At 33.9% G+C, this 22555-nt stretch overlaps 5 protein-coding genes across 5 annotated transcripts; 2 read left to right on the forward strand and 3 right to left on the reverse strand.

The window, feature by feature from the left end:
• Positions 1–1251: 1251 nt before the first annotated feature.
• Positions 1252–4215, reverse strand: F5B22DRAFT_618630 (UV-endonuclease UvdE-domain-containing protein). Its single transcript, XM_047975711.1, has 3 exons — positions 2877–4215; positions 2406–2807; positions 1252–2354 (listed from the first exon to the last, which is right to left on the reverse strand). Exons 1-3 carry the CDS (start codon positions 3600–3602, stop codon positions 1449–1451), a joined length of 2034 nt encoding a protein of 677 aa, XP_047827887.1. The 5' UTR covers positions 3603–4215; the 3' UTR covers positions 1252–1448.
• A 373-nt stretch (positions 4216–4588) lies between these two features.
• Positions 4589–5592, reverse strand: F5B22DRAFT_618634 (uncharacterized protein). The gene is made up of 2 exons (XM_047975712.1): positions 5351–5592; positions 4589–5291 (listed from the first exon to the last, which is right to left on the reverse strand). The coding sequence occupies exon 2, from the start codon at positions 5253–5255 to the stop codon at positions 4755–4757; it is 501 nt and encodes a 166-aa protein (XP_047827888.1). The 5' UTR covers positions 5256–5291; positions 5351–5592; the 3' UTR covers positions 4589–4754.
• Positions 5593–5634: 42 nt separating this feature from the next.
• F5B22DRAFT_618636 (SET domain-containing protein) lies at positions 5635–7922 on the reverse strand. Its single transcript, XM_047975713.1, has 4 exons — positions 7659–7922; positions 6920–7548; positions 6628–6861; positions 5635–6573 (listed from the first exon to the last, which is right to left on the reverse strand). Exons 1-4 carry the CDS (start codon positions 7786–7788, stop codon positions 6118–6120), a joined length of 1449 nt encoding a protein of 482 aa, XP_047827889.1. The 5' UTR covers positions 7789–7922; the 3' UTR covers positions 5635–6117.
• An 856-nt stretch (positions 7923–8778) lies between these two features.
• F5B22DRAFT_658714 (uncharacterized protein) lies at positions 8779–9907 on the forward strand (the record flags this gene model as incomplete). Its single annotated transcript, XM_047980138.1, has 2 exons — positions 8779–9130; positions 9184–9907. The coding sequence occupies 2 exons, from the start codon at positions 8779–8781 to the stop codon at positions 9468–9470; spliced, it is 639 nt and encodes a 212-aa protein (XP_047827890.1). The 3' UTR covers positions 9471–9907.
• A 275-nt stretch (positions 9908–10182) lies between these two features.
• Positions 10183–11961, forward strand: F5B22DRAFT_618639 (short chain dehydrogenase). The gene has a single exon (XM_047975714.1). The coding sequence runs from the start codon at positions 10579–10581 to the stop codon at positions 11566–11568; it is 990 nt and encodes a 329-aa protein (XP_047827891.1). The 5' UTR covers positions 10183–10578; the 3' UTR covers positions 11569–11961.
• The last annotated feature ends 10594 nt before the right edge of the window (positions 11962–22555 follow it).

Consider the following 22555-nt stretch of genomic DNA (forward strand, 5'->3'; position numbering starts at 1 on the left):
ATAAATAATAAATATATAATTTTTTATATATTTACTTTTAAGTTTTATTAAGTAATAAAAGATATATTAAAGTAATAAATTTTATAAAAATATTAAATTTAATATATAAAAAGCTATTTATTTATATAAAAGGGGATTTTTTATAAGGATATTATTATATATTAGTATTAAGGTCTTATCGTTACCGAAAGATTTAGGGAGGGTTAATTAGCTTAGGGAAATTGGTATTTAAGCTTAAAGTTCTTTACGGATATAAAGGAATAGCTTAACTTTAACGTAGTAATATGGATAATGCAGGAAGGAATAACTTAACCTTAAAATAAATAAAAAATATACTTATTAGTTTAAAAACGAAAAAGCGCGACTATCTTAATTATTAACTACCAATCTATAGGAAGATCCTGGCAATCTGCTGCATCTGTTATATTAGTTTGTATAAAGTTGTAGAAGTGGTAGTAGTCTAATTATAGTACCACTGTGTACAGGATGCTACTTATAGTGGGGATGACCAGTGTGGGTCAGGTGACACCCATTCTCACCCAGCACAGCACAGCACATGCGACTGAAGTCATCGTTGGACGGGTTAGGTACGTTACCTCTTTATTCTCCCATCGTGGACAATACACAGACATCCATTCCATCCGCCTTTTATCCCTCAACCAGACAGACCATGCCTAGGTATGCTACCTTAGGTATCTACCTATCTTTCCACAGATTACCGCATGCATACCTGCCACATGCCACCCGCTATGTCCGAAAGGGAGTCCGGGAATGACCTCATGATTCATTCACACCATTAGGTACTATACCCTTCCCAACCCTGCCCTACCATACCATACAATACCTAACCCCAAGCGCGTCACATACTTACCATAAGAACAAATACACATGCACACACACGGCGCTTCCTTAATTCCCCGGTGTTATTATACCTGATATAGATCGATAAATGGGTAGGTACCTAGGTATGTAGGTCTAGTATATATCCGGGGTGCATATGCGCGAACTACGTAGTCTGCATATTCCATACCTACCTTCATGCATGGGAATTAGGTAAGTTGGTATATTTATCCCCCTTTAAGAAAAATCGATGACGCATTGCACCGCGAGCCTGGATTTTGTACGCATGTATTGCTGTCCATACCTCAGGTATTCGACCTGAGTAAGACTTGGTTTAATTCGGTTTGCCGGTTATAGCCGATGTGCAACTCAGAGTACGGTGTAAATCATCTACCTAGACGGCACATAACAAGATAGATGTAATGCCACTGAAAGTTGCATAAATAGATAGATAGATAGATGAATGCGAAAGATTATAACCCACCGCTATATAGGCAACAGTCTGATAAGTAAAAATACAGCAAGATATTACACGTTTCTCGGTATAGTATAAGGTAAAGGGACCCCAAGCCAGATTCACATATATATAACACAGATCAATCTAGAGCCTATACTTTCTCCGTCCCGAGATCCTCCTCGTCGACCTTCGCTTTCTTCTTAACCTCTCTCTTCCGCGGCCGGAGCCATTCTTCCATGCCAATGGGCCAGTACACGCGCCTCTCGGGCCCGCCCATGCCCAGCTCGGCGTCGGGGACTTCTGGAGGCGGCGCGGGCTCCGGTTCGTCCGAGACATCGTCGGGGACCTCGTCGTCATCACCTTTCTTTTTACGCTGCTGTTTCTTCTTCTTCTTTGACGGCTTGGGCAGGGGTCTGTTCTCGTCCTGTCGCTCGTAAGGGACCACGTCGTTGAAGGTGTCCCAGCCGGGAAGCCGGAAGTTCCGCATCAGATCGAATACGGCCTGCTCTTTGTCCTTGGCTTCGATCATCAGGTCCATGGTATCCGGGCAAGGGGGCAGTGTCAGTACACGGGGACGATGCTTTCGACGCTGTCGCGGTGTCACTGCGTCCGAGCATGGTTCGCTGTAGTGCATTTTCTGCGTGATCCCCTTCCGATCCCACGTCGCTTTGATCCGGGGATACAGTTCCATGATGTCCTGCGTTCCTTCGCGTATGAGATCCTTGTTGAACATGATGTTGTGATGATGGTAGTCGAGAACCATTGGGATGTTGAGCTCTTCGCAAATAGGGAGAATGTCGTGTACCGTCCAGGACACGTCGTCATTCTCTAGTACTAGCCTCGCCTTTACCCCGTCTGAAAGTTTGGCATAGTTCTCTCTGAACCGATCAAGCGTCGCTGCTTTGTCGCCGAATACGCCGCCCATGTGTATGATCATGACGGCATCCTTGTCAAGCTGTTTTGGTAGACGAAGAAGCGATAGCAGTTCGTGGTGATACTCGAGGTCGCGCACAGCGCTCTTGACAACTTCGTTTCTGGGCGACCCCAGCTGTGTAAACTAAAATTCGAGTTAGACATTTTCAACATATCCGAAGACGGAACCACTAACCTGGCCAGGATGAGTGGTTAGTCGATGACCTAATTCCGCTGCTACTCTTCCGGCTTCCGCAAGGACATCCGAGGCAAAGGGTGCAAGTTTGTATCCGTATGTTTCATGGCTCGCGAATGGGAACATCTCAGAACTGAGACGCATGAACTTGATACCGTACTTGTCGTTCCATCGTAGCATTTTCACAATATCGCGAGCATTTGCGAGACCTAAACCTTCAACGTACTTCTGACCCCTCTCAACGTCCGGAGGCTGATCTTTATCTGGTCGATTCTTGGTCGCATGTGCTGGTTGCGAGGGATCTTGAAGTGGGTGGCGGTTTTCGAGAATAGAAGCTATGCGACATGTTCGAGAGCTAAATACTGGTGGATTACTATTGCGAAGATATGTGTTCAGGCATGCCTATAGACAAGTCAGCTACCTCAAGCTCGCCATCGGCGGCAGCTAGTCGCGTTCGGAGCAATCATTTACATAACCTAACCTGCCTTTCCACGGCAATGGTAGATACTCGCTGTTGACGGGAGGGGGCCTGGCGCCTTCTTGCTTGATGATATTGATGTCGTTGTCTCCGAGAACAAATTCGTCTTCCTCCTGCGCCTGGAGCTTTTTGGTTTCTTCTTCGGCATCGTCTTTGGGATAGATGGGGCTCCCTGGTCCGCTAACGCGTTTCAACGCATTTGATTCTGCACTGGCGGATAGGATCTCTCGTTGACCTTTTACGACACGTGGCATGAAAACAGCATACTCATCGTCGGTAGGTTTGTTTGATTTCACATGGCTTTCCTTGATCGCCCTCTTCTGTCGCTTGCACTCGTTCCGAAACTGATTCTCCATCTCCTGTAAGCTAGTCACTGCTACCTGGGCTTCCCCCTCTGGGATTTCTGCATCTCGTCCACGTTTCACTTTCGTGTAGCCAGGTCGAATCTGCTTAGTAACAGTCAAGCCATCCACCAGTTGCGGATGGGATGTTTGGTTATCTTTATCCAGAAGACGACCCGATCTCCTCGGGGCGTCTGTCCGCTGACCAGGAATAGATCGCTCATCTAAATTGTTCTCAGATGGCATGAGTGCCATAGTCGACTTTTTGCGCTTAAGGGCCATTGTAAGAGAATCCGAGAAAAGTTGAGTAGCCAAGGGTCGTCTTGTAGATAGCACTTCATAAGAGCGGACCAGAGACCGCAAACCAGACGTCAACATCCGTATGGGAACGTTCTCCACCAATCGTAGAACCAGGTAGGTAAGAGCTGCCCAGAGATTTCAAGCTAGTTCGAGCACGGAGCGCGAGGCCAGAACCAAACATTGAGCGAGATGTGATAAAGACGGGCCTAATTGGGGAGGTGAAGGTGGAAGGGAGGCGTCATAACTTGGCGACACAAAGAAGGATAATGGGTAGACAAATGGAGGCTTTGCTCCGAGGATGTTCTATGTCAACATCGGGGTGCGTACTGGAGACTGAAGAATAATTGTCGAACGAGTGCTCCCACGGCGAGGCGTCGGTTCAGCAAAGAAAGGACCGAGTCTCAGCCACCAGGTGGAAACCTACCACGTCGCGTGTGAGCTGCGAGTCGCTGGGCGGCGACGGAGGAAAAGTGACGGATGACATAGTGCCACAGCGGCCACATCTAAACCACACCAGGATCGGGGTCTCATCGGGGGGGGGGTTTCAATTTTAACGGAGCGAGTCTGGCCTCCCGGGAATCTGATAAGTAAATGTGAATCCGATATGGCACTCGATGAAATCATAAAACTACAACGACATCATAGAAATGGGTCGGATCTGCAATGGGCTACTTCGTAGGGCAGTTGGCTGGGGGGGGCGGATGATGCCGTTAATTGGTTCAGACTGTTATCGCAGACTCACAGTGTGGCTCGCCACGCACACCGAGTCGACACCAGCTGGTAAGAATCTCAGATCGCCTTTTTGCCCCCTGCCGCCGACTGGTGGACATGAGTGACGGACAGGACAGAGACAGGGATACCTACATGTACCTATCCAACCTACCGGAATGCTATCCCATTCTCCATATTGCATTCATTACGCGTCTGATCCCGTCTGCAGCGCGTTCCTATTATCGATCGTATGTTCTCGTACAAATCGGTGTTCTCGTGACATTCAGGAGGAAACACTCCTGAGTGCTTCGCATCTAGCCGCTCTTAGCATACCCGAATGCTGTCATTGCCTAAGTACCGGGAGTAGCGCTGGGGAGCTTTAACAGCATATGGGAGCTTCATTTCTCCGTATAACTCGCGACGTCCTCCTGCAATATCTATATCAATTTAATTTGCTTTCACCACTCATTTTTCCTATGTTTCATAGATAAATGGTATGGAGGTGATAGTAGTAGTAGGCTACGCAGTAATCATCTCTCTTAGCTGTGCCAGCCTCTCCGTCTTGGTCGGCACATAATATCGACCTCTGCATACTGGACACTGGTATTTCCCCTTCATAAACCACGCGACCAGGCACTGCGCGTAAAACGTATGACCACATTGACGGATGACTAATATTTCTTCTTCTTTTTCTTCTTCTTCTTCTACAGATTGAGGGGCATTATTAATTTCACATTTTATTAATCCTGCCTTAGAAGTGTTGACATCGCAGTCTGTTGGACGGGGACTCTCTTCGGACTTCCTACTGAAGGACGATAGGCAGATGGGACTTTGCATGTTGGTTAGTATGGTTGATATGTGGACATTAAGTGGTACTCGCAGAAGCTTGCTCACCATTCGGTATCGTGGCCCTCGGCCCTGTAGTGTAGCTGCGTTCGCTTCTCCGTGACAGTATATAATCGATTCAGCGCATTTTGAATCGCAATCGGTGACGGGATATCTGGTGGCTGAGGCGGCCATCTGCGACGCCGGCGCTGCCTTCTCAGGTCAAGACATCTAGGATCGCATCAGCAACTATGGGTTCCCAAGTGTGTCTTCAAGGGAGCCTTGTTCACCTTGCTAAACAAATCGTCAGAAGAACAGAAAGAATGACGCCTGCTATGAAAAGACCTTGTTCCTTCGATAACATGATAGACTGCGTATGTTGGTGATGGCTTAGTGGCGCAATCACGGAGGAGCGACACCGAAACTCGGAACAGAGGCCGGTTGGCCTTTGCTCTTTATCGTGAAGGAGATACGAGAGATGTTGTAAGGGTTGCGAGGATACCCCGGTCAGTCGCAAGCGTGCGCTTCGCTGTGTTTCTCGTTCTCATTCCTATAATAGAATCGCAAAGTTTCGTGAAGATTTACACTTGCACTAGAGCCGTCATGTGCTTACTTACCCGGAATTTCGCAAGCACAAACTCTCCAAGCTAACACGGTAAGGAACCGGAATGGCTTGCAGTGGACACCATCATATAGTTTCTAACGAAGATTTAAGTTATACAAAATCGCGCTCAAGCAAGGAACACCTAGCTAGAGAGGACCGCGAAGTTTGGGCCGAACCGGAAAAGTGGCCCCTTGAAGTCAGCTTTAAAGTCAGCCTCCGTGAACAAATGGACACCCGTGAGGTCTATTTCTAACATCTAATTGTCTATACAAGGCGGGAAAGCGAGTCTTTATCTTCATTCATCAATGACACCAAACTTTTGAGTCGTCAATTTTCGTCAGATTCCAGGCATCGCTAAGTTGAATAGCCGAATGCCGCATAGTTTAAGAGATCTAAAACGGGATAAAGGCCCCAAGTTGCTATGGAGGCCATCGATAACAGCTGTATGATGCTTCACTTCGTCCTAATTCTCTTTGCCGAAGGCTGGTTATCCTCCTCTTGCGAGGCTATGGAGCCATTGATCTTCTCACTGACAAGACTTATAGCCTCTTGAAGGATAAGTTTTTCACCGTAGCGAACAAATAGCGCCATTCCAGGGTGACCCAATACTGTATTGCTAGAGAGAAGCTTTTCATCATCGGCGGTGCTTGTAGGGTATTCGGCGAGCTTGAGCTGAAACGCACGCCCCATGGCAGATAGGCAGATTTCATCTCTTCGCTGTTTATCGGGTATTGTTTCAGGGCTCAGTTTTCTTATGGCCTTAAGAATGGTGTTGATCTGTTCGCGCAGATCTTCTGGAAGTGACTTCAGTGTCTTAGGACCGTGATACTCGCCTCGCGAATCTGGCTCATCCAAGTCACGGTCTATAACGAAGGCGTCTTCAAAGTCTTCTGGCTCGAATTGGGCAGACTTGAGAGTGTATTAGCTTAATCTTGTTCGACACAGAGATCGTAGATCACTTACGGCTTCACCCCATATTGTGTTATCCACTACAAGGACCTGCTTCAGGGCGGACACCACCAAATTCCACGGGATCTCAACTACATCGTATCGGGCATGATGCACACTAGTATAGCCATATCGACGTAACAGCTCCCCGTTTCCGAGAGGACCATAGTAGTTTAATATCTCTTGTCCGGCGGCAATTGGCCGAATGGCAGTAACAGTCAAGCTGTCTTCTTCGTGATTCACGTGCGCCTGATGAGTATTAGTAATCCCTTTGCGCGCCATGCTAGAGAGTGTGATAGAAGCTCACGTTGAACTCGGCGTCCGCATTGAGGATGTCGGCCATAGGTACCATGCCCATCAAGATCTTGCCCTCTCTATCCTCTACCCACTCGTCCTCTTCCTCCTGATCAGCTCCGTCATCATCGTTCTCCAGGTCAAATGCGTAGGCCATGATGGTGCTGCCTATCCGATGAGCTAGCGAGATGAGCGCGTCTTCTGACAGCTTCTGTGCACCATTGGGATAGAAGACATCGGCGTTCTTCTCGACGATGGGAAGGATCCTTGCCCGGAACATGGATTCTGCATCATCTTTGCCAATTTTATGAACGATGGAGCTGGCCTGCAACCAATCCAGCTCGGCGTCAGACCACCACATTAAAGTGTCGAAGTCAGTCGGTAAAACGTCAAAATACCGCTTCCAGCGGGAATTATCGCCCTGCAGGTACTCGTATATCATGACCAAGATGAGAGAAACCCAGTTGTCGGGCGGGCCGTTCTCGCCGCCATCATCATCCGCTTCATTGTCAGTATCGTCTGTGACAGTAGGCGCAAAGGCAACGGGTAGTTTCTTAGCAAGCTCAGACGTCTGCGTATTGATGATGGCAGCTCTCGGTATAGTGAAAAGCACAGTATCTTCTGGAATGTCGGCTTTTGCGACTAGTCGAGTCGTCAGTGGGGTGTTCGCAGAGGTCAGACTGAGACATGGGATGTAGGTAGAAAGGTGAGAAGAAGCAGGCAGCGTAAGGATGAGCGCCAAGAAAACTTACCGATTCCACGCCCTCGGCCACTGTTTCGGAGGTCTCTAATCTCAATGTCCTCGTGAAAACTCGCCCCAGGCCAGGCCTTAAACCAGTCCAAAAAACTAGCCGATTTTCCCTCGAAAGCCAGATCCGACATCGTGGCTGCCTGTGTATCAGTCTCTGGTGAATGACATGAAAATTTCGAATCTACTAATCATATAAGTAGCTTTTTGAATTTTAAGCTGCCGATGGAGGTACCGAGCTGATCGAATGAGTTACAGTAAGCCTGCAAACACCTGCGGCAGTTGCAGAGAGTTCGTTGTACGCATAGCCCCGAGTAGACACTAATGCAGCTTTTGTGCAAAACATCTGCAGCTAGGGAGAGTTATGCATTCTTCGATAAATGCATAAATGCTACATATAGTGGGTAACTACCTGTTCCCAGGTACCTAGTCTAAGGGATGATGCTTGTTCAGATCGCACAAAATCAGCGACCAAGGTTTTAAACAAGGCGCAACTTCTGTAAAATTTATCATGACCATTATCCAAAATCATTTTGCAATCAGTCGCTGGAGGACACACGGAGTGGAATTCTCCAACTACTCTAGGTAAGGTACCTAGAGCAAATGTGGCTATGACAAGGAAAGGGAGTCACCAGCCACTTTGTGGCTGACGGGCATGACTCTCTTCGTGATAACTTCACCGTCTTCACATTTGTGTCCCTATAGATCCCTTTACTCAGCTTGTTATGTTGGCATTTCTTAGAAGATCTTAATTCTGAGACATTTGTATTAGTAGCAGCATTTATATGCAATTTCCAGTCTCATTCCCTGATTCAGCAAACATAGAGATCGTAGAATCGAAATCTTGTTACAAAGTTTAGCATAAGCGGCACAGGTAAGTGTGGTTAGATGCGGCACGGTTAGCAGCAAAGCCACACGCTCTAAATCATAAGGTATGTTGGTCTTCCCTTTTGACAAGCAGATTATCTATTACCCTCTCTTTCACTTTAGTGAGCATCGCAAAAGTAATCCATCTCTTCTGCATCCTGTAAACGGACACTCTCCGCCTACACAAATCCCATCGCAAACCTACTATTAGTTCCCATTTGCCTTAACTCAAGATCGTCAATAGTCGGAATCTAACCATGAGGCCACCTTCATCTACGTTGCACATGGCCTCTGAAATGGCAAAGACGTCCATTCATAGTACTGGCGCCAGACTTCGAACTAACCCTGGGCCTCGGGACTCTGAGGTTTTGGCTTATCCTTCAACTGAAGGCGTTGTTATCGGTCAACTTTTAGGCGTCGAACTAGATTGGCTTGGGATTCCGCCTGCGTCCCCAGCTTTACTACAGCCGTCAGGTGACCAAGATGGAGAAGATGAATTTGCCCTGAAACTTATGCACATCGGCGGCCGGTGGTGGCCAAGCCTCAAATTCCATGCTTTACAGGGATTGACAAGTTGTCCCTACGGGTATCACTATCCGCCGGATTTGCGTATTGCTTACGGTCCTTTAGGCACTCTAGAATAGGCTGTGATTGTTCTCAAGACTTCCCTGATTCTCTTGGGGTTGGGGATCGATTACCCGAGGACACCCTAGAGAGGCCAGAAGACTGGTCTCGCCTAGCGGCCTGCAGAACTATGGAAGAACGATGGGCTGTACTTAAAGACTTTGGCGCTACCGAGTATGACGATGTCAAGATGTGTCCTGATATTCCAGATTCGTTGGCAGCAGGAGTTGTGGAGGGCAGACGCTATGAAGAGCTATTGAAGAAGATGCAGGGTGACGATTATCGCGCCATATGGCTAGATGAATTGTGGAGGCGTAGGGATTGATGTGTTATAGAGCCTGGTCTTCTTTTCAAATACTCACTTTGTCCTCTGCAATAGCCAAAATTTTAGAGCCGTACTTTTGGCCCAGCTGCTCCGACTCAAAGACAATGGGAGAATTTGAGACAACTGCTGTGCCCAACATGTTAACGGTAGTGTGTGGTACCTGTTGTGAGCTTGCACCACTGAGCAATAAAGGGGGTTAAGGGGGGTTTGGTTATCATCAAGGCTGCGGACTGCTGTCGTTATTGTATTATAAAGTGGCCAATGGAGTTACTGTGATATATGCTGGGTTTAGCAATTCCCTACGAATGGCAAGATGGATTCATCATACTTAACGAGTATCAGCTAAAGTTGGGTAACGGATATGGTGTCACTGCCTTGTCACTAGTGTTATCGTTTTCGACACATGATGGTCACGTTCAAGGTAAAGGCTACTACGGTCTGAATGCTGACCATCCTTAAGATATATATTAATTTAGCCCTACAATAACTATCAGTCAGTGCTACCACCAACAATAGTACCTATCTTATTTACAGCACTGTTTCATGGCACTTAAACGCTGCATGGGAGATTAAGTGGCCGAGTGAGGCTTTCAATTACCTAGATCCAGGCAGCTTTCAGAAATTTCCTTATGCCTAGTACATTGACGTGGCGGATCATTCAGCTCGTCGAATCCCACAAAATGGGGCATGTGACACGATTTCAAGTGTATCTAGCCGAGTCATTTCGGTTAGTTCCAACCCCAACATTCTCACCCAGCCTCACCAATTACATTTGCTATATCCGGTCGTCCTACAGTCAACATGTTTGATTGAGCATTTGGGCATTGGGATTTTCTTGGGTGACTCGGAACTCCGGCTGGAGCTTATAAATGAGCTCTTACAAATTATAGGCCCTGGCGAGCCTTGCGCCGCAAATGTTGGCTCCGGCGATTTCTAGTCCACGCCGCATTCCTCACAGAACATATGATATATTAACCCTCCGTGCTTCCACCGTCTTGTCTTTTTCTAGCGATGGAACAATATTCACATTCGAAGTGTCATTCACTATCAGTCATTGATACCTTCGTCGACTTAATTATTGTCAGACCCTCAATACAACGCCGAAAACATGTCTCGTTATGCTAAAGCACATGAAGAGAGAAACGGACCAGGCGATGCCAGGCCTACTGCTCTCCAGATAATCAAGGATGAAGGCCGTGAAGGTACCCTGGCAGACAAAGTCTTCCTGGTTACTGGCGCTTCGTCAGGCATAGGCATTGAGACCGGCCGTGCTCTTGCTGCCACCGGCGGCAAAGTGTTTCTTGCTGTCCGTGACCTCGAGAAGGGCAAAGCTGCTTGTCAGTCGTTTTTAGAACCCGGTCGAGTCGAGCTGATCGAACTTGACGTCAGTAAGCTACAATCAGTTCGACAAGCTGCTGCTACTTTTTTGCAACAGTCGAAACAACTTAACGTCCTCGTCTGCAATGCCGGTATCATGACGGTGCCAACACGAGAGGAAACCGAGGACGGATTCGAGATGCAGCTCGCAACCAACTATTTAGGCCACTTCCTCCTTTTTTGGTTACTTAAGGACGTTCTACTCAAGTCATCAACACCCGACTTCCAGTCCAGGCTGATCAATGTTTCCAGTTCTGGTCATCATGCATCCGAAATTGTGTGGGATGACTTGAACTTGACGAAAGAGGGAGCCTATGATCCCACGGGTGCATACGGCCAGTCGAAACTTGCGCAGATCTATCACGCAAACTATGTTGACCGAAACTTCGGCTCTGAAGGCCTCCACGCTCTCAGCCTCATGCCGGGTGGTATTATCGAGACCGGTTTATCGAAATACACACCCAAAGAAATGGTGGATGGTTTCAGGCAGCACCCAGTGTTATCGAAGTGGGTAAAAAGTCGTGAGCAAGGTGCTGCTACCACTGTTATAGCCGCTGTGGGGAAGGAATGGGAAGGCAAGGGCGGTGAATACTTGGAGGACTGTGTAGTGGCACCATCTGGGGAGTTCATGCCCAATCTCATGGGCATCAAGGAGTACATACACGATGAGTCTAAGGAAAACAAACTTTGGGAGTTGACCTTGAAGACGCTTGGGCTGTAGAGCTCCAAATGCACAAATGCAAGCAGGAGGCTCCCAGGGCCTATCATTGTCAGGGAGCAGAGCATGACGTACTTCGATGAAATAGCCATATGGCAAGATCTAGACAATGGGTCGTACTCCATGTACCACAAGTTAATAGCGTCTCCCTCGTTTCCTATAAATTGTTGTATTCTTGTATTGGCTGAGTCAGCAAAAGGCGCGTAGCGCTAACTGGATTGCAATTTAGTGAGACGGATAAAGGAAGTCATGGACAAAACATCAACGTCTCATTCCGTATGAATGGCAGGACCCGTCTAGTAACAGAGAAGAGGGTGGTGGTGGCAAGAATAAGGACTCTGTCGACAATGAAGGAGATTATAACCTTGGCCTAAACTACGAGGAGTTGAATATTCTAAAATACTCAGAAAGAGGCGCAACCTCCACTAAGCAAAAACCCTGCCTCACAACCACCCCCCGTCACGACCAGGGCCCTAGGCACCCTAAAACACGCTTTAACTCCCAACCACCTAATTAAACACTATTTAATAACGCAACCGCATTTAAATCTTACAATAACTTTTTACCCTCATTCTATTTAAAATTAACTCCTCTTTATCGTTATATTTTTTAATTTTAAAAATTATTATACTATAGCTATTATTTATATAATTTAACTTAAAACCCTAATTTAAATAATAATATATATTTAAAGCATTAATAAATTATACTTATATTATTAGCTTTAAAATATTTTTATTAAAAAATAAACCTATATTAACCTTTAAACTTTATTAACCTATTATAAATATTAATTAATAAATTAAATAATAAAATAAATTAAGTTAAGCTTTATACCTTTACTTTTTAAATTTAAATTTATAATTAAATATATATTAATTACTTTAAGCAATAATAAAAGCTTTAAAAAAATAATATATATATTTTTTAATTTAAAATAATAAAATTAAATTAATTAAATTATAATTTATTAATTATATATATATTAATAATATAATAATAATTAATATTAACTTTTTTTTAATTATTTTAAAGCTTTAAAAATTATAAATATCCCTTTTAATTATTTTTATAATATTAATAAAATAAATATAAATTAAAGTATTAACGCATCTTTCATTTAACCTGGCTACCTAATTGACCTGGCTATATTTTTAACCTTTGTACGTATAAAAAAAAATCCTTTATTTTTCCACTAACAATTATAGAAACCCTTTATAAAGAAAGTAACCTATAGCTTACATTTTAAGCTGTTAAATAAAACTTAAAATTATTTATTTAATATATTACTATTATTTATAATGTTCCTTATATAATACTTACTTTTTAAATAAAAGGTTTTAAACTAATAAGTAAAATACTACCTTTAAAAGCTTAATTAACTCCAAATAAAGAAAAATTAATTATATAATATATTTTTAATCTTATAATAAGATTGTTTTTATTTTTATATAACGCATCTCCCACTTGACCTGGCCACCCAATTGACCTGGCCACCCCCCTAGCCCATATAAATAACGTCGGTGCGCTAATCACGTGATAATTCAATAACTCTACGAATATTAGTCGTAAAAAATAATGAAATATACCATTAGATTCGTAATGAAAAGAGCTATTTAACGGTACCCTTCATCAGTTTATACGACTTATATTCGCTGAGTTATTAAGCAATACGCTAAAGTAAGCGTTAAAGTAAACCCTGCTTAGCGCCCCTTTAGCGTATTGCTTAATATCTCGCTTAATAAATTTTATAAAAAATAGTAAAAAATACCTCTGGATTCCCCTTTAACTAACGGATTCAACGGTACTAATTATTAAATCGTATGATTAATATTCGTAAAGTTATCATAGATTGAAATAATGGGGTTTTATATAGGTTAAAGGGGTGGCCAGCTCAATTGGGTGGCCAGGTCAAGTGGGAGATGCGTTAGTTATATAAAAAATATAACTAATTAATTAATAATATTATAGAGTTAAAAGTTAATTGGAAAAAATTAAACGTTAAACTTTATATAATAAACTTTAAATATTTAAACGTATTTTAATTAAAAAATCAATTATTAATAAATATTAAATAAAAATCCAATTAAATATTATATTTAATTTATCTTTATATAAAAAATAATAAATAAAAATAATATTTAAAAAGAAAATATTTATAACTTTAATAAAATTAAGTTTATAATAAGTAAAATTATATTTAAAATAATTATAATTTTAATTAAATATAAATAAAAACTATAAGTTATTTAATTAAGTAATTTAAAATAATTTATAATTATTTAAGTAATTTTATTATATAGTTAAATTATTTTACTATATATTATTTTAATAGGAAAAAATTACTTTATACTTTAATATAAAAATAATAATATATTAAATAATTAAAAAATTATAACTATAAAAAATGGTTAAATAATAAATAAATAAATTATAAATTAAATTAAGCATTTTAATAAATATATAAAGCTTTATATAAAAGAATAGATATAGAATTTATAAAAGAAGGATTGGAAAAACCTTTAATAACTTTTTAGATTTAAACCTAATTATTAAATAAATTAATCCATTATAACCGAAAGTTTAACTTTTACCTAATAGGAGGCTTATATTTTAAGCGTAGATAGCAAATACGGAAAAAAATAAAGGAATAATAATAAACGACCTATTTATTAATAATATAACGGAAAACTAAAATAAACCTATTAGTAATATAATTATAATATAATAACTATTTAATGGGGAGCAGGCTATTATCGATTTAAAAAGAATTAAAGGGATATTAAATAAAATGTTTAAATTAATATTATAGCTTATAATAAATAAAAAGGCGGAAGAAGGACTTTCTTTATAAAAAGATATAAAAAGGGTATAGTTAATTTGTTTTATTTATAAATTAACTATAAAATAGGCAAAATTAAAACTAAATATAGAAAAAAGAAATAATGCCTTAATTATCCAAAGAAACCTTAAAGAAGCCCTATAGAAGGCCTTACGATAAACCATATATATAATAATAAACCTTTTAAAATTATAGGCTTAAATAATAGTTACTATATAGTTAAGCAATATTAATAAAGTAATATTGTTAAAGTATAATAAGGAAATCCTTATTTAAATTAAGGAATAAATAAATAATTTTAAAAAAAGGATATTAAGGGATATTATAAAGGTAATAAATATAATATTCCTTAAAAACAACATTATTATAATAAAAAAGCTATATAGCGGTAATATAGTAATAATATTTAAGGATATAATATTAAAGGAAGTAATAAACGAAAAGTAAATAATAAAGGCTTTCAATAAAGGGTTAAAGCTATAATATAAAAAAGTAGCTATAATTATAAAGGGGATCCTAAAGAATTAAATTTAAAAAATATATATAAATAAAGAACTATTATAATTACTTTAAAAGGAATACTTAAATATTATACGTTATAAAAGGATAATGCTTAAAAATAATAAAGTAAAGCTAATATTTATTATTATTTATATTATTAATATAATAGTAATAAAGTTAATATATAATAGTAGCTTTTTATAAAAGGCTTAACTTTTTAATTATAAACCCTTTTTATTAAAATTAAGGATTATATAATACTTTAATTGCTATAAATATAAATATATTATAAAGTATTATAGGAAGGACTTAAAGTATAACCTTTATATAATATTAAAGTATTAGGAAGGAAAAAAAGAATGCCTAATAAAAAAAGCCAATAGAAAAAAGAAGTATATAAATTATAATAAAGCTTATATAGCTTAAAATAAGGGATATAAAAGGGGAATAAAGGAAAAAAGTAAAGTAAAAGCAATATATATATTATAATCTAGGAGCTTTTAAAATAAGGAGGAAGTAAAAGCTATAAATAAAGAAATAACTAATTTTAAGGCTCCTTTAATATTAACCTTTATTAAATTTAACAATAATAAATTATTAATAAAAAGGCTATAAATTAATAATAATATAAAAAGATTAACACTATTATTTATTTAATAATATATAATATAGCCTTTTAAAATATTATAGGATTAAAAACTAATATAATAAAGGTATTTTTAAATATTAACTTTAATTATATAGTAATATAAAAACCTTTAATTAATAAATATAATAATATTTATTACTTTAAAAATTATAACTATTAACTTATATAGGGAAAAAGTAGGGCTATATTATACATTAATAAAAGAATAATAATAAAGTTATTAGGAAGGAAGTATAAAAAGGATTAAACAAATATAATAATAGGTAATAATAATTTAATAATAACAATTTAGTTAATATATTCCCTAAATTAAAAGGGGATTAAGTAATAAAGCCTAATATAAGAAATAAAAAGGAAAGGAAAAATATTGGGAAGATACCTTTTTATAAAAGATTTTCACTTTTATTACTTACTTTAGGACCTATTAGGTTATAAAAGCTAAGGGGCTAAAGAACTTTTAAAGTTTATAATATAATAGGACTTTATATTAGCTATATTTTAAAAGGAAGTAATAAAATTAAAGAAGGGTTAAAAGGATTTAATAATAGATTTAATATAAGTAAGTAATAACCTAATAGTAATATATAGAGGAGACTTAAAATAGCTAAGATTAAATTATATAGTAATAAAGGTTATAATAACCTTAAGAATAATTTTATAAGGTTACTACTGTTAAGTAAAAGGGTAAAATTAGTTAAAATTAAATAAAGAAAGGGTTATAACGGAAGCTTTAATAAATATTATTAAAATAAAAGTTCTATAAATTAATAATAAGTTTAATAAAGCTTTTAATATATTTATTTTATAACTTATAAAAATAGCAGATAAGTTTATATTTAAAAAGACTTTAAAGATAAAATAAAAGGCCCTTATATAATAGTTACTAAAGGTAATAATAGCGGAAAAAAAAGTTAAAAGAGCTTATCGCTATTTTTAAAGCAAAAGAACTATAATAGCTTAAACTACCCTTAAAAAAAAGGAATAGCTACTTAATAAAAAGGTAACGAAAATATAAAAGTATAACTAAAGGAGGGCTTTAATAAAAGCATTTAAAAATTTAAAAATACTTTAAGGCTTAACTAAATAGGTAAGGTTAACCTATAAACCAGCATTTAGAATTATAGCTATACTACTATTATTTAAAATTAAAAGCAACCCTAATATAATAAATATATTTAAAGGGAAAATAACCCTATTAATAGAACGCTTTTTCCTAATGCTACCAGTAAACCTATTTAATATCTTAAGTAAAAACTTTATCTATAATAAATATTATAATAGGAAAGAAGGATATTATAAAAATAATTTAAAGGTTAACCTTATAAAAAATATTAAAGGGGAACCTATTACTTAATAGTTTTTTAAAAGTATATAGATTAACTTTAGTTAAATAATTAATTACCCTATATTTTACCAGCTTTACTTTAGGGTATTATTTAATTAAGTTCTAATAAATAAAAGTAATAATAATCCTAAAGCTAAAAAAGCTAAAAAGAATTAAAAGGACCTTAAGAGGTTAATACCTAATTATGCTTATTAATATATTAAAAAAGGTTTTAAAAAAAAAGCTAAATTATAAAATAATAAACGTAGTTAAAAAGAAAAGCTTACTATTAAATAGCTAAATAAGGAATAAGAAGGGTAGGTTAATAAATATAACGATTAAATTGGTATTAAAGGTAATTAAAACAGCCTTTAACTATAAAAGCATTGCATCCCTTCTTTAATTAAATATCGTTAAAGCCTTTAATATAATTAATAAAAAAAGGATAATTTATATCCTTTAATAAAAGGGCTACCTATTATAAATAATATTATAGGTCCATTTATTTATTTTTAAAAAATTAATATAACTTTGTTTTAATAGTATTACTTTTTAATTAATCCCTTTTAAGGTAAAGATCCCTTAAAGCTCCCCCCTTTTACCTTTATTATTCCTCCTATATATATTAATGCTATATAATAACTTTATAGTATATTAAAAGATAATTATAATAAGGTTTATAAATAATATAAACCTTTTTATAATTAACTTTTAAATGGAATAGAATTATAAAATCCTAAAAGTGGTATAATAAATATATAAAACTTAAGCATTAAGGTATAGGATAAAATTTACCCCCTAAAAAAATAAACTTATATACTTCTTTAAAAGCTAAAAGGCGTTTAAATAAAAAGTTAAACTTAAATAAATAATAATACAATTAATAAATAGTATAAAGTTTTTAAAAGTATAGTTAAATAGGAACTTTAAATAGAAATAATACTTAATTAAACTTAAAAGGAAGCTAAACATTTAAATATATATAATAATTAAACTATAAAACTTAATATAAGGTAATAGCATAGTAAAAGCTAGGCAGGTTTATTCTATAATAATATAAAGTATTTTAATGTATAAAGCAGTTATATAATATAAATAACCTAGGGGAAATAAATTAAAAGGTATAGTTAACTCCTTTAAAGGTATTTAAAATGTTTATATTAAGCGTATTATAAGGGCCTTTAAAGTTATATTAATATATTAATTTAAAACGGAATTAAATATACCCCCCGTTAACCTATATTTAAATAATAAAATAATAGTAAATAAAAGCTAATTAAAAAACTTAATATATTATAAGGTATTAATAAAGGCTATAATAAAGGTTAACTAATTTATATAAATATTTTAAAAATAGTAAACTAAAAGGTAAATTAAAGGGAAACCTATAAATAATATAAGGAATTAATTATAAAGTAACCTAATTATAAACCCGCATTATTAATAAAATAAATAAGCAAAGGAAAAAAAGCTAAACAATACCTTAATTAAAAAGTAAAAAAAAAAATAGGGCTATATTAAAATAGGATATAACTACTTTATAATAATAAAATAGGAGTTTAATAGGAAAAGGGTGCTATAAAAACTTTATAAACTTTTAAAATATAAAGTAGCCTTAATAATATAAATATAGATTGGAAAAATAAAACTTAAAGCTTTCCTATATAAAAGAAAGGTCCTAAAGTTTTTAACCCTCTTTTATAAATATATAAAGGATAAAGAAATTCTATAATATATAATCCTATAATATAAGCTATTAAAAAATAAAAGAAAAACTTTAATTAAAAAACTAACCGGAATATAACTATAAACTAATAAGGATTTATAAATAATAACAGAAAACTTAATAAAAATAAAAGCAATTATAAAGTAGCTATTAAACATTAGGAAGATAACTATATATAATAAGGCTAAAGGGATTAGGGGGAATAAAAAAGAGGGAACGTAAAAAAAAAAGAACCTAAATAAAGAAGCTAAAAAGGCCCCCCTAAAGGTCCCTAAGGAAAGGAAGGAAGCCTTCCTCTCCTTTTTAAATAACTAAGGAATATAAAAAAAGTAAAAAAGTTTAAGCTTTTTTACCCTCCCTTTTCCTACTATATAGTTGGACAATATATATTAGCTTATATAGGGCTAAAAAGCAGCAAAGCAGTAGTTAAAGGTTATATAGGGTTTTTATCCGGCTATCGTACGGTTTTATTTATAACTATATAAATAGAAGGACCACGCTATATAGGCGGCATAGTAGGTATATAATAATAATAATAATAATATAAAAGAATATTATTACTTTTTTTTTTAATAATTATAAAAGCTACTATTTATATAAATTTAAATTATATTATAAAAAAAACAATATTATTACCCTTTATATACCTCCCTATTCCTTTTACCGCTTTTAACTACTTAATATTAAGGTATTTAGCCCTTTAAAACAGTTATATAAAAAGTAAATCGAAAGCTTTATATAGATATATATTATTTATATTTAAAAGAAAGATTTTATAATTATATTTCTTTATACGTTTAATAAAGCAATTATTTTAAATAATATATAAAGGGATTTAAAGGAATAAGTTTAATACTATATAATTTAAATTATATTATTAATTAATTAAATTGTTCAATTATACCTTAAATCAACTCTTTATCCCTAATATTATTTAATCCTTATATAATTATAATTCTAAATAATCCAATTAAAATTAATTCCCTTTTTAAATATATTAAATAAAGGATTATATAATATTAAAATAACTTTTCTACATTTATTATTAAAAGGTTAACTTAAATTATATATAATATAACTAATATTATATATCGTTTTATATTATTAAAAGGGAAGGTTAAAAGCTTTTATAAAGTAAATTATAAACTTAATAAACATTATTATACGAAAAGAACTAAATTTATAAAGTGGAGGATCTTTTACTATTAAAAATATTAAGGATTAAATAAAGGTATAGGGTATTTTTAAGGTAGAAAATTGCATTATATATTAAAGTAATCGTTGTATAAAAAGGAAGGAAACTTATACCCGGCGTTATAGGGCTTATAATAAACCCAGCTATAATATATAAACTTATAAAAATGTTATAAAAACGTTTAACGATTTAAATTTAAATTAGTTTAAATTAATTATATAAATAGTTATTAAGATATTTTTAAATATATATATAAAGGTTAAAAATGTAGCTAGGTTAATTAGGTGGCCAGGTTAAATAGGAAATGCATTAATAATAATTATTAAATAATTATTAACTTTATTTTATATTAAACTTTTAAAAAAGCTATTAAAAAAAATAAATGGATTATTATTTTTAAAGCTATTAATATTATTAATAATACCTTATTATTATTAATAATTTAAAAAGATATATAAATATAAAGTTAATAGTTTTTAAATTAAAATTAAAATTTATTTAAAGATTAATACTTTAAATATTTATTTAATAAATAAATTAATAATTTTATAATATTAAAATAATTATAAAACCTTTTTATACTTTATATTTAAAGCTATTATAATAATATATAATATATATTAATATATAACGCATCTCCTACTTAACCTAGCCACCTAATTAACCTAACTACATTTTTAACCTTTATACACGTATTTAAAAATATCTTAATAACTATTCGTACGATTAACTTAAATTAATCTAAATCTAAATCGTTAAACGTTTTTATAACATTTTTGTAAGTTCGTACATTATAACTAGGTTCGCCGTAAACCCTACAACGCCGGATATAAATCTCCTTCCTCCTTGTATAATAACTACCTTAACATATAACGTAATTTTCTACCTTAAAAATACCCTATACCTTTATTTAATCCCTAATATCTTTAACAATAAAAAATCCTCCACTTTATAATTTAATTCTCTTTATATAATAACATTTATTAAACTTATAATTTACTTTATAAAAGCTTTTAACCTCCCCCTTTAATAATATAAAATAATATATAACATTAATTATATTACGTATAATTTAACCTAACCTTTTAATAATAAATATAAAAAAGCTATTTTAATATTATATAATCCTTTATTTAATATATTTAAAAAAGGAATTAACTTTAATTAAGTTATTTAAAGTTATAATTATATAAGGATTAAATAATACTAAGGATAAAGGGTTAATTTAAAGTATAATTAAATAATTTAACTAATTAATAATATAATTTAAATTATATAATATTAAACCTACTCCTTTAAATCCCTTTATATATTATTTAAAGTAATTATTTTATTAAATATATAAAAAAATATAGTTATAAAATCTTCCTTTTAAATATAAATAATATATATTTATATAAAGCCTTTAATTTACTTTTTATATAATTATTTTAAAAGGTTAAATACTCTAACATTAAATAGTTAAAGGTAATAAAAGAAATAGGAAGGTATATAAAGGGTAATAATATTATTTTCTTTATAATACAATTTAAATTTATATAAATAATAGCTTTTATAGCTATTAAGGAAAAAAAGGTAATAATATCCTTTTATATAAAGCTTTATATATTTATTAAAATGCTTAATTTAATTTATAGCTTATTTATTTATTGTTTAATTATTTTTTATAGTTATAATTTTTTAATTGTTTAATATATTATTATTTTTATATTAAAATATAAAGTAATTTTTCCCTACTAAAATAATATATAGTAGAATAATTTAACTATATAATAAAATTGCTTAAATAACTATAAACTATTTTAAATTACTTAATTAAATAACTTATAGTTTTTATTTATATTTAATTAAAATTATAACTATTTTAAATATAATTTTACCTATTACAAACTTAGTTTTATTAAAGTTATAAATATCTTTTTTTTAAATATTATTTTTATCTATTATCTTTTATATAAAGATAAACTAAATATAATATTTAATCAGATTTTCGTTTAATACCCGTTAATAATTAATTCTTCAATTAAAATATATTTAAATATTTAAAGTTCGTTATACAAAGTTTAATGTCCAATTCTTTCTAATTAACTTTTAACCCCGCAATACCATTAATCGATCAGCTATATCTCTTATATAACTATATAAAAGCGGAAACAATTTTATTATAAAATTAAAAATATATCGTATAATTAATTATTCTTCATCCGGAATTAATCAAGCTTTTAAAGGTAATATTTCGCTTATTAATTTAAAACCTTTCGTTCAAAGGGCAAATATTATATAAGGAACATTATAAATAGTAGCAACGCATTGGATAAATAATTTCGGGTTTCGTTTAATAGCTTGGAATATAAACTATAAGTTGCTTTCTTTATAAAGGGTTTCCATAATTGTTAGTAGAAAAATAAGGGATTTTTTTTATATGCATACGAAGGTTAAAAATGTGGCCAGGTCAATTAGGTGGCCAGGTTAAGTAGGAAATGCGTTAATAGCTATAAATTATATATTAATAATAAATTTCTTTAAACTTACTTTTTAAATAAAATTTAGCTTTTATTTTATAAACCTTATTATAATTATATATTATAATTATTAAATATTAAAATTTTAATTTATTAAAAAAAAAGTTAAAAAATAAATTATAAAAAACGTTTATAAATTATTTAAATATAAAGCTTTTAAAAAGAAATATATTAATAATATATAAAGCTATATATAAAAATATAATAAAGTTAAATATATTAAAAAAAGTA

The sequence above is a fragment of the Xylaria bambusicola genome (genome assembly GCF_022495145.1).
Source record: "Xylaria bambusicola strain CBS 139988 unplaced genomic scaffold F5B22scaffold_43, whole genome shotgun sequence".
Lineage (NCBI taxonomy): Eukaryota > Fungi > Ascomycota > Sordariomycetes > Xylariales > Xylariaceae > Xylaria > Xylaria bambusicola.